We start from the raw sequence: 19,599 nt of genomic DNA, 5'->3' as shown, positions 1-19,599 counted from the left end.
AACTGTTTCAAAACAGCAAAAAATGTGAAATGCAGTATCCTTGGCAACTGGCTGAGATGATCTTACATAGTTGAATTAGAAAGCAATTCAGACTTGTAACGTGGAAGGTGTTCTGTAATTATATATTACGAGAGTACATTCAGAGAAGGCATAGATATGAATGGGATATTTTGTTTACACACATTTATATAAAGAATTAAACCTTTGCCACTCAGTGTATTTTGCACAAATACCAACTTGGGCTACTTTACCCACCTATATATTTTATACTGGACATATGACTAGCTCAAGACACAGAGATTTGTCCATGTGATGGATGTAAGAGATTGAGACTGGTTTTGTTGTCCGCTTTTTTTTTTTTTTTAAGAATACAAGGATGATGTTTATTGAGAAAGACTTTAGAGCAGGATGTTAAAATGTACAAAGTAGAGGTGTTTGCCTGCATGTTGAGAAGGATTAACACAACAAAACTCACACCTGCAGATTCCCTTTATCTTAACGATCACAGTATTTTCACAGTTTTCTTAAGCCCTTGGAATTACTGTTTCAATGCTCACAGGCCAGGAATGACATTTAAACGTCAATATAGCTAATTACTGCAGCAAAAAATCAAGACATGAAAGAAAAGTATGATTATATTGCAAAGATCTACATTAGCATTTAAGGATGCATATTTATGCAATTTTATGCACCTCAGAAAAGGAATCTCTAAAAGGGTATGACAAGATTGCAAGAATTCAACAGCTCAGAAAAGGCTGGCAAAACCCTGTGATGAACAATATCAACATAAGCTTAAGAATGTTCTCCCAGGTTTTATAAATCCTGTGAATCAATCATTACACACAGAGAATCCACGTGAAAAATCCCACTAGGCAATTATAAGTATGGGGAGGCTACAAAAAAGGCATCACATGGAGCTGGTGATCCAAGCCAGAAACAAAACACCTGGAAAAGCAAACAGACTTTTCAGAGCCCAGATCAGTAAAAAATACAGCAGGAAATGTATTTTGCTAGAGAAAACTTACTTTGTTTCATGCAGTGTTCTCTTTCTAAGACACATCGGTGCTGTCCCAGTTCGAAGAAGTCCTTGAGCTTCCTTGTAAACATCAGCAGGCATGGACTGCTCTGGATCACTTATAACAGCTCTGACCAGAAAGAGCAGGGAGAAGCCTCTGACTATTAGTAAGTTTGTATTTCAGAACTTATATATTCTTACTCAAGAAGGCAAAAAAAAAAAACAAAAACAAAACACAAGAATAACACTGCAATAAAATCTTGGGAGTTATCCATTAAGCTTGCATAAATTTGTGGGCGTATTTTTTTGTTCTTACCAATTCTGAGGTCTATTGCTCTAAATCAATTATATCCAATAATATTCTATATAGTAACTTCACATAGATATATGTGTTATTTAAAGTATATTTTAGATATGTATATAGAAAACCAAATCTTGGTGTTACACAAGGTGTTCTTTTCCTCACTTCCACTATTTATGTAAATATTCCACCAATGACGTTCTTTATCCATGTGTCCCTCCAAGATCAGTGACAGCAGATTTTGTCTGGCAGCAGATTACTAGTACTGGCCAGTGACATCATCCAACAAAAACATTGACACTTCCTCTCACAAAGTACTGCCCACACTCCCACTAAGCAGAAAATATATAGATTCATTGGTTTCTGAGTATTTTGATATTCTCTGTATCAATTTAATAAGTTAACAAAAGAAGACATCCTTTAAAAAGAAATTAGATTCTTACATTTCTTGATTGAAATAGTTCATAGAACAAAACAGTAATTTTGCACTGCTAATACAGCCTCAGAAACTTGCTCTCTGATCTATGGAGATCCATCTCCGTACACATCAGTTACACTGATTTAACTGTGACATTGGCTCTACTAAAAAGAATAATGGAAAAAAAAAAAAAAATCAAAACACCTTTGTGTTTCCTTTAATAGATTCTTTTCATGCAACAGTTTTGAACTAATCTTCTCCGATTAACATCCTGCTCTCAGATACCAATTTGTTTGGCAGTACTGGCACAGTTATATTTGGAACATAAACAGAGAGGTTTCTTAAATTAAAAGATCATCCTGATGCAGCTGCAGCACTCCTGAATATTGTTTTGACATTGACAGCAGAAGGGTTCAGAATAGCAGAAGGAATGCATGGGAAAAAGTAAGGCAAAGTAGCTGAAGGAGGTTAAGCACAGAATGAACATCCGTGATCCAAGATGCACAAACTGGTATGTTTAATCCAAAGAAGAACTGAAACACTTCAACACAACCAGCACATTTTTAAGATAACGCTGGTACTCATCTAATTCAAATCAACTGCTTTACCTATACCTTTGTAGAGATATGGGACAAGCATTTCTTTGAAAGTTGGGGACTTCTGCACTGAACATTTCCATATTTTAAATCCTGCTACATTGTCACTTGGAATTTAATGTTGTGTTTCATGACAATCTTGTTTCTTTAGGCAGTTTTCTTCAAATCTCAGTTTTTAAATAGTGTAAAAAAACATTAACAGACTTTTAAACAGTATAGGCCATTTAAACTGCAGTTGAAATGATAATGAAAAAATAAAATGGTGAAGTGCAACAATATTTCAACCTTGAAGTCTTAAGATCTGATCTTAACAATTAACATCAGTACAGATGACTAGAGAGATTGTAAATAAGCACATGATGCAACATACTGTAGACCTACCCACAGATAATTTTTATCAAGGGTAAGGTAACATGAAATTGATTTAAACTATCCTGCACCATCCTATATTGCTGTAAACAGACAACTTGGATAAAACCCTGAATTGCTAAAGCATGCTTAAAAATGAGAAGTTTATGGGAATAATAATAATCATAAAGATAATAATAAAAAAAGATGTTTTTACTATACTCATCTTTACTTCTAAGTCACTTTTTTTTCTCCTTAACATATAAAGGGATCTTTATGCATGGAAGCAAATGTTTTATTGGAGCTAGAGGGATAGCAATGAAGAGCGTCTTCCTACACAACCCTGATGAACTTGATTCGTCATTGTGCCTTTTTTCCCCACCTGCTCAACATTGCTGTAATACTCCTTTATGCTTCAGTGATGTTGCGTCAATATTAATAAAGGAATATTAATAAAGGTAAGATTTTTAGAGAAGGCAATAAATACTGAAGAAGTGTAATTTTTAACAGCAGGCATCTATATATTTTGCAGGGGTGCAAGAGGGTTATTTCTGAGAACTAGTGCTATTGTAAAGCCCTTAAATTAGATTCAGGTATGAAATTAAAAACTATTCTCAGAAAAAAATGAACTTACACTTAGCACTTTAAACTGATATTTTTATACATAGCACTTTACACTGATATTTTAGTTAAAAAGACCTTTCACTTACAGAATTTTTGCAGATAACAACACTACATAGAGTGCGTAAGACTTTGAACAAGATGATCAAAACAGCTCTTAAGCAAGAAAATCCACACAGATGCAAATTCTTCTGTAGGGAAAACTGAAACATTATATTATAAATTCACTTACCTAGATAACTGGTCCACCATCACTTGTTCTATCACAGCCTGTTTTCTCCTTTCTGCAGCAACATCCTCCTGCAATGAAAAACTGACTGAGAGCAAATGACAATTCAAATAGTGAATTACCCTTTAAGATAGAATTCAGACATCACAATTTTACCCAGTATCACAATTAATCTTTTTCCCCATATTTTTAAGTTTTATTTGCATAACAACTAGACAATAATATCTGCTACATGCTCAAATTGTCATACTTAGTTATCACTAAATACAAGAATTCTAGTATTTCTGTTGACAAACAGAAATGAATTCTGTAAGTATAACAGAGCATAAGGAAACTTGCACTGTTCCAGGTTTCATGTTTGATACAGTTTCCAACTCAGAGAATAAAACTTTACCTCGAGCAATACTTAGTCAAAAAATTCTTTTAAAATTTAGTCTCAAGGCCCAGTTTTTATTTGCTGCATGCCACAATAATTTTCTGCTGAAACAGGCCAATCCTGACAGGAAAGGGATTTAACATGATATTATTATTTTTGTTAGAGTAACACTGAACCATAACTTTTTGTCATTCACTATAAAGTGCTCATGTGTTGATCATAATTTGTTTCACAGAAAGAGAAACCAAAGCGCAGCTCCAGGACTGCATGGAGACCACTGGAAACCAGCAGGCCCCAGCATCTCTCTTCATTTTATCTTCCAGATTTCTGAACCTTTTCACTGCACTTAAATTTGCCTCTTTAAAAAAAAAAATATATATATATAATATGAGAATACAGAGATATTGTTGGGGTTTATGCAACCTTTTTGACAACTCTGTAGGTATTCTGAATATAAAAAATTATGATATTTTCCTGATCTGTTATTTTTTTCCACATAATTCTTGTGTGCCAACCAAATTCTAGATAGATCAAGCCTTTTCATGGCTGAAGAAGACTGAAAGTTGGTTCCAAGATACGAAGTAACTGCACGGGATAATCCCTAACTCTACAGAGATGTCTTGGGCACAATTCATAACCTTCAAGTAAATATTGTTTGGCACTACCCAAAGAAACAAACAAAAAGCCAAACCAAACCCCTCAAATAAACACCAGACCAGCTGGTGTTTATTCCAAACTGATTTTAAGCCTTAAAAGATTTCTGAATTGTAAGAGACAGGAGGCTTTTTAGTTTGCTTTCACATTTAACTTTTGTACCTATCAGAACTACAGGGTTCTTACATCCTGAGTTAATCTTTGCCCATTAACTGTCATAACAGTTGTTTTAAAAAGCATTATGTAAAGGAGGATGCAATAATAATACAGAGCAACGTTTGTTAAAACATAACATATTCCATGGACTCTGGCTTAGAGAGCCAAACATGCTAGCATGCTGAAAGAAACCTGCATTTAAAAATAAAGAAACCTTACACCTTGATTTTCAGTTGAATTCTAGGTCACTAGATGTACTCGTCCATGGAACATCTTCCATTCAGCTCTTAGACAAAAGCTCTACTGTCAATTTACAATATTGCTGAGGTAAACATTGAACTTGCAGCAGCTCTTTCCGGTTAAAAAGTAGTAACTCTTGTTCACAAAATACAATTCAGAGAAAACCAATCTTCTTCCCCCAAAACCTACTTTTATTATATATAGCATCTATTGGCATTGACACATTTACTATAATCTGTCTTGAATAAAGGGAACTTTCATCCCAAACTACAGAAAACTTAAGAGATCTTCAACATTAAAGTTTTCTGCAATGATTACAGTAAAAGGAAATGTTAACATTGTGTATTCTTAGGCAAATTTTTAAAGCACCTTAAAATCAAATGCCAACGACTGAGGCAACATACACCCAATGGAATTAATACATATGCTGTTACTGCTTCTGACTTTCTCCATTACTCCTATCACTAGCAGAAGCTTGAACCTGAGAAAACCTAAGAGAAGCTCCTAGAAAGAGTCAGACAGCCTGCGCAACCATGAATGCTAATCAGTAACAAAAGGTCTTCTAAAGGTCCCAGTGACACATTGCTCAGATACCTGCTGGCTTCCTTTTAAAGCACCTGTTGCGGTCCTGCACTGCTCCCTTTCTCAGTGTTTTCTGCTTATTTGATTTAACATTAAGTAGTTACCCTAATGATACTTCAGAATTTTTTCAATTATCTTCACCTTATAGTCTCAATTTTTAAATTTATTCTAAAAGTAACAAACATGAGGTTCCTCAAGTTCTTCATGAAAGTGCTTTCTGAAAAGATTTTTTGTTTACCATGAAAATGAACAGTGAACTCAGTAATTCAATATGCCAAATAAATGCTTGCAATGATTCAAAATGCAGTGCATAGTGATGAGCAAACAGAATAAATAAGAATTATTATTTACTTTTACAATCTCATATAATTTCTCATGGCTTAGTATTCCATGAGAAAGTTAGAATGCTGTGTTCAACTATACCGTCAAAAACCAGTTATAAAAGCCATCACTGCACATTCAAATACTGAACCATGCAATATCAAATCTCAAGGTTCTTCATCATTATAAATTATTCAAAATTCAAAGCTTAGCCTTAAATAGGGGAGACTCCTATTGTCCAGTCCTAAAAAAAAGTGAAAAACATGTCTACATAAGAAATTAAAGAAATATATTGGGTATGCCTATTTAATTTTTAAATCCCTTCTACATGGGCAAGTGAAGCCATACTTGGTTCCAGTTTTCAGGGCTCCCTCCTTCCCAAGATCAATAAGAATGAGAAGAACCTGGAAAGGATCTGACAAGAGGATCAGAGCCAAAGCAACTGAAAGGACAGGCTAAGGGAGCTTGGGTTTGTTTAGTTTGTAGAAGCAGCAGCTATGAGGCATTCTGAAAAAACATCTACAACCAAAGGGAAGCTACAATGAACACAGAAGCAAATGTTTTCTGACACTGGCAGTGTAACAGAGAGCAAAGGTTACACACTGAGCCTTGGGAGGCTTATATGGATAATAAAAAGGAAGAACTTCTTCATAAGCAAAATATTGTATCACAGGAAGATGTTGCCTAGAGATATTGCAGAAACTCCATCCTTGCAGTTTCCATCCAAACCTGTGGCTGACCCAGTCTAACATCATCAGCAGAGCCCATATAGCTTTAAAAGCCAGTTCTCATCGCATACTCCATTTCAGGAGTTAATGAGGGAAAACATCCCGTTTACTCTAGAAACGAGTCAGAGTAAGAGCTGATGGAATCCACAGATCATGGAATACAGGCTGAGGTACAAGCTACACACCAGAGGAAATGTAGCACTACTTAGGTTCACTCAACTCACAGTTAATCTTAGTCGTATGTATATTTTTTTATTCATAATTTGCATTCTTATTTATATACATTATATAAGTGTATATAAGTGTATATAAGTGTATATAAGTGTATATAAGTGTATATAAGTGTATAATTGCATAAAATACAAGCATTGCAGGTAAGATCAAAAAAATTGCTCACTGGACTGCTCAGTTCAGCTCCCATTGAAGCAAATGTTTAAACTACCACGATTTCAGTGGGTGAAATTATATACTAAGACCAAATCACCAAGGGCCTAACTTCAGTTGAACATCTGGGAAGTCATTCTAGAAATCTAGACAGTACCAGCATAATACCAGCCAAAACACTTACAGCTTCGGATTTCCGTATACTGTGCAGCATCTTATAGGGCTTGCTTGTATAGCACTGTTGCAGGAGAGCTTTCTCATCAAGAGCTGTAAGATCATCATTATGTCCGTCTTTAAGCTGTGTACCCTACACAAAAATACAAGCTTCTCATACATCGAATTTAGTTAAATGTAAGAAAAATCCACACACATTTTCCTCAACAACTTATTTAAAAGGTTTTTTTTATTTAAAAGTTGATTTTCTTTCTTTCCGTCTACTTCTTGCCAATTAGAAAAAGGTTTTTTTAATGTCTAGCTTTCTACAGAAACTGAACTCATAAATCTTGCTTTCTAGTCTTTCCTTATACCTTTTGAATACTTACCAACTATCAACCATACTGAAATAATAAAGATCTCAATAATACTGTGTTTGTACAAACCTTGTGAAAAATCCGCAGCAAGTCAGAGAAGGTAGACTGTTAACACCTCCCTGAGGAAGGCGAGAGCTCATCCACTCTGTTCTGTTCAAGAGCCAAAAGAAACTGACTGGTTCTATGATTTGCCATCATGCATATAGATCAAAGTTCACCATTGCAAAGATGCTGCTTTCTGACCAACAAAAAAATTAAATACAGTCTAGACAGGGAAAAGCCAAAGCTGAACTGAGTCTAACAGACTTGTAAATCAGTCTGAGGGGATTATGAAAATCTCTCCTACATGGAGGATTGTTAAGAAAACTGGCACATGAGACTGTTTACTGAAGTCAGAAAGAAGGGAACACAGGAAAGAACTCACACCAGTAGGTTTTGTTAGCTATGCTCCTCTAAGAGCAACTTTTCTTCTCTGAAAAGAAGCTATTACAAGTTCCACTAATCAGATAAAATAGTAATTACCTTGAAATGTAAAGAGATTTTGATTTATTAATTTAATCAGGTAGTGCTAACATCTAACTCAGAAAATCACTGTGATAGACATTACAATAAAGTCTGTCATTAAAAAATGACACTAATGGTTTCTAGTATTTTTCTGGAACCCAAAATCATCAGAATAAGCAGTCCTGCTTTTTCTCTCACATTAAACACTTGCCACCTATTTCTTCAGTTTCAGATTAATTTGGCCACTCCTGTACATATCCTTTTGATGGGTTTGTAGTACATAACATAAAGCAGTCACTCCTTAGAAAATAGACAATGGGACAGTGTCAGACTGGTACGGAGGAATTGAATTATTAATCAAAAAGGTAATACTACAACAAATCCCCAGAACCGTCAATTTTAGCTGCCACCAAACACAAAAAAAGAAAAGAAAAAGCAGAACTTCTTTTTCCATTTGACTCGTTTACTCACAGAATGTTTACTTATAGGTACTTGCTTTTATTTGAACACTAGAAGCATGACTATAAGAGGAGAAGGCTCCTTTAAAACTATGAATCAACAATACATGCAAAACATTAACAACAATACCTGAAACAATCTTTGTCTTACACAAGACCTTTCCTTTTCATTCTACTGAACATTAAGCAAATAAAAATCAGTAAACTTGCTATTCCTCACAACCCTTTTCTCTGAAAAGCAACAAGCACAATATGTTCCTTCAACATTTACGTATTTAACTTTTCGTTAAGATTCTTAAAATGGTCATCTACCCTCAGCGCTGAACAGCATTCAGCCAGCGCTCACAAGTGTTTCTTATCTTTCCTCTTTCCTTATACCTACAATATCCTGCTCTCTCCAATCACCCTTTCCCATTCTGTTTTCCAAAACAAGAAGAAAGTTGGGATTTTTTTCATCCCTTTGTTTTCCAGTTTCTTGCCACTGATCTTCCCTTGTTTGCATCTTAGTTTTAACTTAAAAACACAAAAGAAACCTAGCAGAATTAATACAGCTTGCAGTCCAACTGTGCTGGATTTTTCACAGTGCCAAAGCAAAAAGTACAGATAATATCTTTATTTTAACCCCATATTCCTTTCCATTTTCAGTCAGTAGTTCTCTAAGTTACAGACTACATCTTTCAGTTCTTTTTTAAGTTCCATATTCAGTCATAATTGAATAGAATAATAATTAATATACTTCTACATTTAAAAAAATAAAAAAGCTTAAATGCATTTCTATATTTGGAAATAACATTTTGTCAAGATCTTCCTGCTGTCTTTCATCTTCTTAGATGGCAAACTCTTTCCTATCAATCATGCTAATCTTCATGCTCAGGCTAGAGATACACTGAGGGCAAATGTTACATTTCTTAACAGAGAATACACGCATACTTAGATTATCAGAGCACCTCAGTTTCTCACTCTGGAACAACTGAAACAACCTTCCTATATTTTATTTCCTACTCAACATTAGATGCTGAAATTATATTTTTTATTTCTTTACAATAAAAACACGGAAGAAATTAATCATGCACACATGCAAACCTCTCTAAACACTGTAATGAAATACCAATGTACATTTGCTATTTAAAAATTAAATTGCTTCTTTGCCAGCTACCTTTATTGAAGCTTCTGGACACTGGAGGAGGTAATTTTTCTTTTCTGCAGTTCTCTGAGAATACTGCTTATATTCTTCCTTCATATCTGCTTCATACTGCTGATACTTCAGTTTATATCTGTCTGTTGTGGATAGCAGATTTTCTGGTATTGTCTTCTGCTCCAAAACAGAATGCTAAAGTGAAAAAAAAATAATAATCAATAATAAAAGCCTCTGGTTTATCTATTGAATAAGAACAGCATTATAATGATTCCCATCCAGTATAACTTCTGAAACTTCTTGACACTCTGCTTCATATAAATAAAAAATGGAAATGGGACTCCATATTCAGGCTTAATTTTCATAAAGTTCTTCATATTCTGCCATTTTTAATCTAGAAAGGACACACCTAAATGGGTTTATATCACATTTAAAGAGAGAAGCAAAGATTCAGTGGTCCTGTCCTACAATATAATGTTACAGACTACAAAAATGGGAATTCTGACATTTGATTTTTTAAGGCTGAAAATGGGCTGATGGATTTTTTCAATCTGAAGTTCTAATTCTTGGATGGCAGATGAGTGTTAGTACTCGGAATTCCTCCCCTAGGACATCATGAGCTGACAAGGCTAAGTACCTTCCTAACTTTATGTCCACTTCGGTGCTCTACACAAGGGAGGCTGGATCAGTAGGAACAGCAGCAATGACAGAAGGCCAAGACTCCATTATTCTTTCTCTCCCTAGATAACTAACATATTCCTCAACGCTAACAAAACTAAGATGGTCTTACCTAGCATCTCATCTTGCAACAACAGTATAACAGTCCTGTTCTAGAAAACCATTTCGCAAAACCTCAGATTTGTGTTCTTGAAAAGGCAGCTTTCTCTTTCAAAAGAGGATCCACATCCCTTCACTGGTTAATTCCTGAATGGTAAGAGTATGCCTAAATTATTCTTCAAAAAGTGACCTATTTTGGGAAGATTTACTTACATAGTCTGTTATTGAAGAAGCTGGAATATATCTTGCTAAAGGAATGCTCATCAGGGCCCCAGAAGCAAGCAATGCAGAAAGAAAGGCCACTCAGAGGGATGTGTTAAAATATCTTAGGACTACTTGAAAATCTTCTCCACAAAAAATAAAGAGGGAAGTCAGGCAAAATGAGAGAGTGAAGAAGAGCAAAAGAGGGTAAGTGAACAGAAGACACATTCCTGCATATTCAGCATTTCACTATTTAAGGCATAACGAAGCAGAAAGGAAGCAAGAAGAGATAAAGCAGAGAAGAAAGGGAGAAAGAGCCTAAGAAACAGACAAAGCCATACCAACCTTTCATTACCCTTCCTGAAGGCAGACAGAATTATACATATGAACTTTGTATTAAAAAAAAAAAAAAAAAAGGTAAAGCAGGCAGTGAAATTACAGGCATACAGACCTAAAAAGAGGATAGCAACTCAAGCATGTCTCCACTGCACGTCTGCAATGCAGTACAGAGGAAATTAACCTATCCCTAATTACATGTTTTCAGAAACACCTTATGACATGTATAAATACCTATGTTGAGCACAAAGATATTCTGAGATATTCTGAGGATATCTTTGTCCATTATTTAAAAAGAAAACAAAAAGAAAAAAAAAAACACAAAAACCAAATCAAACAAACAAAACCCCATACTTAACCAATTTAGTTTTTATGTAAATACCATTCTTATTTTTTTAATATTGAAAAACCACTTGGCTATACAGGGAAACATATAGAATTATGACCTTGGCAGATTCACCTTGAGCTTGAGCCAGTTTGGAATACTGCCTTGTTGCTATATTAATCGTTTCAAGGGGCATAGGTTATGTACAAATTAATTAATAATTGTTTTTCCCTCTAGCTACAATTCTGTTTTAAACACACTTATTACAGGATTTCTTAGGCTTATGTACATTAAATATTTTTGAAATAACAGATTTTTTTAACAGTGTTTTCCAATTCTCCCAAAAGGAGATAACATTGTTAAGTTCAGGTATATCCTGCATGCTAACCAAATAAAAACATACAGCTAGTAGTAAGATTTTTACCATGATTATGTAAGGTATTTATACGTATAGAATCACAGAATAGTTAGGGTTGTAAAGGACCCTAAGATCATCTAGTTCCAACACCCCTGCCATGGGCAGGGATGCCTCACCTTAGACCCATGTCACCCAAGGATCTGTCCAGCCTGGCCTTGAACGCTTCCAGGGATGAAGAATTTACCATTTCTTTGGGTAACCCCTTCCAGTATCTCATCACCCTCACAGTAAAGATCTTCTTCCTTATATCTAACCTGAACTTCCCCTGTTTAACTTTAAACCCATTACCCCTTGTTCTATAGCTATAGTCCCTGATGAAGAGTCCCTCTCAGAGCTGTACTGAACTATAAACCAGAGTGTTAGCATATGAACTACTGATTTCCCTTATAAAGCACCTAAGATTAGCGGTGATTAAGTTTCTTAGTCATCCAGGGGAAAAATATGCTGATATGTGAACAAGAAATTTTAACAATAAAAATGATGCAACAGATTGGCTATAATGCCAAAGTTAACATCATAGTTCTGTTTTAAAGATGAGACTTCAGAAAAAGCCATTAAGAAATGGCTGTCTGTAACTCCAAAAGTTTCATTTCACCAAAAGTAACTATTCTTCCATAGGAATAATACTTACTGTTTGTAAACTTGGGTTTTGTCTTCAATCATACACTTACTCACTACTATCCATCTTAACTTTATTATTTTTGTAAGTTTCACTTTGTTTAGAAAGACAAACCAAAGCTACATGCTACCTCAAAAGTATTACATTTTTCAGTTGCTTTGACAAACTGTTCATAAACGTGACTATTAATATATCTCTTCAAATATGAGCACAGTGAAAAGGATGAGCATATCAACCAACAAAGAAGAGCTAAGTTACATAATAAAATGGAATTTTTAAAAAATTCTAGAAGCTTCTCAGTAAAAAGTACTTTTCCAAAAATATTTTGGACCAATAGCACTTGGAGATACAAGTTTAGCCATAAGGAAAAAAAAAAAAAGACAACTTGAGTAAGAAAGCTAAGCATATTTTTCTAAATTACTGTTATAGGGGCTCTGAGCAGCCTGGTCCAGTGGCAAGAGACCCTGCCCATGGCAGGTGGGTTGAAACTAAATGATCTTTAAGGTCCCTTCCAACCCAAACCATGCTATGATATTTTAAAGATATTTGTAGTGACAGAATGACCTGTTGAGCCTGATAATGCTGTGTATATGGCTTTTGTAATATTCTCCAATCTGAAGATGAATCCAGAGGGCATGCATGAAGATAACTTCCACTGTATGGTACGTAAGAGTCCCCATCCTAAAATTACAGAAAACAAAAAAGACAAGCAATCATAATTGTTTTATATTCAGAGTGCTATTTTTATAAACTCCCACAACACACAAATTCTAAAAAGTATTCAAGACAGAAGTAATTCATAATTACCTCTTCATCAGAATCTCTCAGCCTCCCTAGATCTAGGCATGGCACCCTGCAGGAAGTTAAAACTATTTTAATAGCAATACATTCTCTTATTTTTCAATTACAGTAAAAGCAAACTACCTTCTAGTTACTGTTAGTAGCTCCTTCTAAAAAAATTTCACAGCTATGAACAGTTTCACTACAACTAGAGATGGCATACTCAGCAAATTCCTATTAGCCCCTCTTGCTTCAGCACCAGAACTCGCCACTGAGCTTTTCCTCTTTACCAGTTTCAGAGTACCCTGGCAGCCAAAAAGGGCCCCTACAAAGCCTTTCTTCACTCCCAGCATGGCCACCTTGGCTTCTCTTCACTCCCCAACAGGAGCTGCTGCAACAAGATCATAAATCAGGGATTCCTTATTGATTCAACAGGACCATAAATCTTGTCTTCCACAGCAGGCCTGTGTCAACATCCCTCTATAATCAGTCAACAGAGGCAGCAGAGGAGCAATAGATCCTTGGGATGAAAACCTTCTGAACTTTTTGTAAGAGATTAACACAATGGAAGCCAACTATACTTCAGTATTGTATTCTTAAAGTAATCAAAACATCCCCAACTCACCAAAGCATCTCTGTGCCTTCTGCCTTTACTCCAGGTATACCCTGTAGTACCATGCATACTTTTTTTTTTCTTTAATTTTACCACCAGTATTTCCAAACAACCCTACTGTAACAATATTACTTCTTGGAATAAAAGAGCTCTTTAATTTCCAGTCTTTTCTGTTTACAGAATGACTGAGAGTACACAGAAATTGATGTTCAATATGAACAATCCAAGGTCATGGTCACACATACTTGTAAAATAATGTAAAAAGTTACTTTGGCTGTAAGGCATTCTAGTAAATGGAAAAACTAAACTGTCAAACATAGTCCTTGGAGTAGCAGATGTTGCTAGTCTGAAGAAGTCACTTAAATTTTATAAGCACTGTACAAAATTTTCCACTGCTTGTAAAACCCTTCATAACAGGTGCTCTGTAATTTATACTGTAATACCTGCAAAAAAGGTCAAGGTTTTTCTCCTTTTGCAGACTACTACATTAGAATATTCAAGAAAGACTAAGTATAAATGTGAAAGCTCCGAGTACAACTCAACTATAAAGCTCAAAGAAATGTAAATCAACTTTATTCCAATGTAAATAATGCATCAAATATTCTACTCTAAATATAAATCATAGAAAACAAGCCTATGATGACAAATTTCGTGGAACACCAAGTTGCATATCAATACAAATGCAAATGCATTGTGTTAATAACGCAGAATTAAACAAACTGATCAGAAACAGAGGCAGACTTACTCTGGTGGGCGAGGACCACGAGTAGCCCGTGTATCTGGTCTCCAGCCCTAAAAGAAAGCCACATTAACTACATACCTGTGGGGATCAGGTTTAAAATATATAGCTCTCTGTTTCAATTTCCCCTGGAATATTTAAAACCAGTGCTTCAAAGTATCTGACATATTTAACTGAGGTGCTACCAACAAAAGGACAAAACAAAAACTTTCCATCGAAAGTTGATTCTTATGCACCATGAGACTAAAAGGTTGAATATTCATCATGACAGAAAGATTTCCAGCCATTAAGAATCCAGATATCATCCACAGCAGCTATTAATAATGCATTTAAAATAACCTATGTTCCTGAGGCTTTGTGCAATCATCACTCACGAGGTTTTACCTCACTTTGTCCTTGCTGGCTGGGAGGAAACCCCTCAGCCAACCTTTACACCAAAACTATAATACCAACAGCCAGCTGGCTCCCAAGGAGCTAGCTCAGACCCCAAAGAAGACCTCACGTCTGGTGTATCACCCCAGTTTCGTATGGCAGCACACGATGGTGACTAGGCAGCTTCTGTATTCGCACTGTTTATTTTGCATGGCTGTGTACCATATCGCCCTCCAAACTGAAATGAGCAACAATATGGCAAGAGAAAAGACAAGCCAAAGCTCCATTTACTCCACTATAGCTTTCTGCAGAGAAGACAACAGCAAATCCCTAAGGAAGACTGTTTGACTTGGATAAGGACACAGTAACAATTCCCCTAGCTGGCGTCCCAGTCTGAAAAAAAAAAAAATATGTGGTTCAGGCATATTCTGAACCAGGGCCATTATCTTTATTTTCACACTCTTCAGCTCAGAGATCTCAGCATCACAGTCTGAAATGAGCAGGCATCCTGTTTCCAGCGGTTCCCTAAGTCCTTTCACGATTTGAGAACAGCCACAAAACTGTAACTCCTTTCTTGCCACACACCCTTGTAAGCCCGCTCCTGAAAAAGAAGTTCACAGTTCAGCAACAGTACTCTCTAATGTCTTCAAAAAAAAGGGGGATTTAAAAACAGTAGTTCCTCCCCAGTAAGGTCTCGCACAATAAATATCCCCACCTTGTGGTCAAGTATGTAAAAACCCCTTAAGAGAGCTAACACAAGACTAAAAGCAATGGATTAAATCACAAGTCTATATATTTTTTGTACCATTTCAACTGTGATAAGATAAATAACATACCACATTCTAGATGTTAAAGTCTTAAGGTAATTCCTTTTCCAGAAGTCATCAAATCAGGAAGAAAGCAAACAAAAATCATCCTGGACTGTCCAAATTTACAGGGTCAAGCACACAGTTTCTACCTAATTTTTATCTGTGATTTATTTTTGCAAGCTAACAAGAATCCCATGGACTAGGGAGTCTAAATTTGGAAACTGAGGGGGGCAAGAAAGAGAAGACAAAAGGGATGGGAGATTAGAGAAAAACGGACATTCCTTTTCTTTTACAACCTATACTAAATGCCTCAAAATGTTCTTGTCATTCACAGGAATTTCATTCTTAAAAGACTGGTTAAGAGGTAACATTATAACATTGATGTGATATCATTTACAAAAGCTCCTTTTTCATTCTAAAGCAAACATGAACAAACATAAAAGGAAAAGGGCAACTTGGCAGTCAAACTCCAAGAATTCCTAATGGGGTCACCCAACAAATAAGGAAGTTAAATGGGTGCTTGGGGGCTGAAGGAAGATTACCAATTAACTTCATGGACATAAGGTACACACTATCTGTGAGAAAAATCAACTAACAATATTAATATTTACCTTGGCTAAAATAAAAACAGTGGCCCTCAGAATCCAAGATCACATTCAGGCTTTCAAGTTAGACCGAAAGCTTCTGCTATAGTGACCTTGTGAGGTTAAAATGTACTTCGAAACATAGACTATTAGGAATACCTGGAAAACAAAATTCCCCTTCAGACTGAATACAGAGCACTGGGATTCATTTTACACATCAATCTGAAACCATGCCTTTTGCAATTATGTTTTGGGGGTTGCTTTACTTTAGCGCTGTCTTGTAAAATAAAAACAGATGAACCTGTTGCCAACTTCACCAACAGCCTGAGATAGCACACAGTACAGGATCAAGTCTGTTGCTCTAAATTGGACGCATTAGTTTGTTTCCAAGTTCTCCACATCCCAGTCAAGTACCCAGAATATCAGTTTTTATAAGGCAGCTGTTTTAATTAGCAATTCTCACCTTCATTCGAGAAGCTGTCATGATAAACTATTTCTTGACAAAAGTAATTTCGTTAAAAGCTTCCTTCTCCACAGGATGCATTATAGCATCAAACTAAGAACCTTCTGAAGTATGTTTAAAATATTTGTTAAGATGTCAAAGAAGGAAAACAACCACAAGCCTTCTGTTAACACACCTGATATTTCTTCCCCCTCGTTGACAGCTGAACCTGCCTTTGAGGGGATGCAGCAACTCCTTTAACTTCCAAATCCATCCAAAGCCAATGAACAACTTCAGAATAAACTGAAAAACAGAAAAGGCTACTGAGAAAATCATGTACTTTTTATATAATTACTTCTGCAAAAAAAAAAATCCTATTATTGCATTAGAAGGAGCGGGTCTGTCACCGATGATTTGGGTGAAGTGTTTGTCAAGCTGTGAAATGTTGCTGGCTTTCCTTTTTCACCACCTCTTAACTTCAGTCTTTCTTTACTAATGCTTAACCAGATTCCTGTTCAGTTTTACATCTTTGCATTGTGAAATACGAACTCCTCTAAATGAGTTAACAAGTTTCTATTGAGGGACAAAGCCAATAAAGCAAAAGCAACAGCGTTGGGCGCATGACCGTAGCCAGAGGCACAACTAATTAGTATTTGTTACGGGTTTATATACTTTCACTATTGCATTAGTCTTATACATATTCATAATTTCTGTGTATAGGCGGGGAATATTATAACTAGCTCCAGGAACTTATTATCATAAGTCTCCTCCTCTTGCGCACTGCTCTCTGGTGACTGGGGGCAGGGGTCTTGAGGATGCAGTAAGCAGTCTTCCTCTTGTAAGTAGGGGTCTTCAAGATGAAGTAAGCAGTCTTCCTCACAGTGTACTTTTCACCTTTGGCACAGTTGGACGCCCCAGTAATCACACAACTAGCTGAAACCAGCCATACCTGTAATTCTTCTGATAACTAGCAGAGATTTAAAACAGTGTGACCTTCCTGCAAAATTTATTGCAGGATGGGCAGGCAAGGAGTATCCCAAACTAGCAGATTTTGGGAGGCTGTGTCTCTAACTGATAAGTAGAAGGATGGTGTAAAATAATTCATTCATGTTTAGTGGGGCCACTAAATCCTGTTATCTCACCACAGACTTACAACACAAACATTGTTCTTTAAAGTTAAAGACACTTTAGAAGACTAGTGTGAAACAATTAACTCATGTTTACTGGGGCCACTAAATTCCGGACTTACAACATAAACATTGTTCTCTTTCTGCAACCTAACTTAAGCTAAAAAAGTGCTTTACCCCTATGTTTTCCAGGCACTAGCTTTTCTTATATCAAGTCCCTGCCCCTCTTTTACCTTTACAAATTCTTTTGCTATGTGACTCCGTTTTGCTCAAGAGTTCTAGCCCTTTTTAACTTGTCTAATCTTGTGTCTTTATCGAGCTTTGTTTCTGTTCTTGTAAACTCGTACAGTTATATCCACATAACCACACCTATGACTTGCGAAAGCCAATACATTTATGCGTTTATCACAGCATCGTTTAACTCCCTCTTTCCCTTACCCTTCTTGATAACTTCCCATACCAGCAGTCTTAACTTGTTACCCCTTGACAACATCAAACCTCTTTCACTCTTGGCTGACAGCTGCTGCCTGGCTCTCAGCTGCACCGTGCATTTTGAGGTATTTTCAGGAGGAGGTAAGGGCCCTCCTGGAGCACAGCCGGCCTCCAAGAGCTCCAAGCAACATTTTATCAATATGCCATCTCCTGCTCTGATGGTTTCTCCTTCCACCCAGCCAGTTTTGAACCAAAAATCATTTAATTCCTAGAAACCAGACACTCTGTTTTCAAGTCACCATCCACATTTTCTGACCACGTTTCTACTTACGGAGCAGGTTTACCTCCCAAGAATCCTTTCCTTTAGCAAGCCGAAGGGCCTACTTGGATCAGAGACGGCCAACCTGCCGGCCTTCCATCCAAACCCCCTCTGTCAGGGCACTTAAAACCAGGAGCCGACGACTTCTCAGGACCTCACAGGTCTCAGCGAGAGGCAGTATCCTCCCCGCTGAAGGCACAGGGGGCAGAGAGCGTTGCTGCGCTAAACGGTTAACGCGCTGAAGTAGCTTTACCACAAACAGCACTGTACGAGCCAGCTATAGGGAAGCCATGTACTCTCCCAGGAGCGCATGGGGGCTGAACGAAGGGGAGACCCGCAGCGCTGGCGGAGCACGGCCGGGTCCCGGAGGGGTCTCACCGCTGGGCCACGCATGGCGGACGGGAATGGCCTGCCCCACGCACATGCGTCTCCATGGTAACCGCGCCCCGTCACGCACCCTCCCCGCGACCTGTTGTCACGTTGCGGCAGCCCCGCCCGCGGGGCACTGCCGGGTACCGCGGCGCGGAGGGGCCAGTCCCGCCCGGGCTTAGCACCCGAATGTCGCAAAACACCGCCATAGCCGAGCGGCGAGGCTGGCTGACAGGACCCCTCCGGAGGAAATGCCCGGCCCCAGCATCCTTCCAGCGCACACCGGCCGTGCCCCGGCCGGCAGAGCTCCGCAGCACCCGCACCCGCCAGGGAGACTAAGCTCTTGTGCGCTGCACAGGTCCGTGTGCTGCGCAGATCCAGACAGCTGAAAGCAGAGATTTCAAACTAGCAGCAAAAGGGCTCACGGTGAACGGCTACAGACCTGGGTCAGAAATCTAGCCATTACCCCAAAGTAGCTTGAGACCTCATAGGCAAGGGCTTCCAGTAGCAGCAGCATAATTCTGTCCAATTGTATCCATTCTGTCCTGGGGAAAACTATCACCTCTGGAGAAACCCTAGCTTTCTGGTAAATCAGTTTTCCCAAATTAGTTTTGCAGTAAGTGAGACGTTGCCTAATACACTGACGCTAATGATGTATTTCTGGATACTGTTACTTCAAAGCCCATGTGATCCATTTGTAAAACCAATGACGTACCATGCTCCTGCACCTGAATGAGCAGT

General features: G+C 37.4%; 1 protein-coding gene across 15 annotated transcripts in view; it reads right to left on the bottom strand.

Moving 5' to 3' along the window:
• CAPS2 (calcyphosine 2) overlaps nt 1-18,831 on the bottom strand; it is a 32,714-nt gene extending 13,883 nt beyond the window's left edge. For 4 of the 15 annotated variants that reach the window (XM_061454755.1, XM_061454757.1, XM_061454759.1 and 1 more), the window contains exons 1-9: nt 18,177-18,196; nt 16,808-16,914; nt 14,411-14,457; nt 13,080-13,125; nt 12,837-12,953; nt 9,618-9,791; nt 7,154-7,276; nt 3,532-3,599; nt 1,026-1,145 (exon numbers count right to left, since the gene is read on the bottom strand). In XM_061454755.1, coding sequence (XP_061310739.1) covers nt 1,026-1,145; nt 3,532-3,599; nt 7,154-7,276; nt 9,618-9,791; nt 12,837-12,953; nt 13,080-13,125; nt 14,411-14,457; nt 16,808-16,885 — 773 coding nt within the window. In that variant the 5' untranslated portion in view covers nt 16,886-16,914; nt 18,177-18,196. Of the gene's footprint in view, nt 1-1,025; nt 1,146-3,531; nt 3,600-7,153; nt 7,277-9,617; nt 9,792-10,586; nt 10,881-12,836; nt 12,954-13,079; nt 13,126-14,410; nt 14,458-16,807; nt 16,915-18,176; nt 18,199-18,501 lie in introns of those variants that run through there. The other 11 variants (XM_061454754.1, XM_061454760.1, XM_061454761.1 and 8 more) reach the window with 10 other exon arrangements.
• Between the last annotated feature and the right edge of the window lie 768 nt (nt 18,832-19,599).

Source organism: Pezoporus flaviventris, unplaced genomic scaffold, assembly GCF_033815535.1.
Source record: "Pezoporus flaviventris isolate CSIRO_AGI_PZ_B2104156 unplaced genomic scaffold, CSIRO_AGI_Pfla_v1 ptg000016l, whole genome shotgun sequence".
NCBI lineage: Eukaryota > Metazoa > Chordata > Aves > Psittaciformes > Psittacidae > Pezoporus > Pezoporus flaviventris.
Note: the sequence above shows the minus strand (reverse complement) of the source record. Positions and strands in the feature narration are given on the sequence as shown.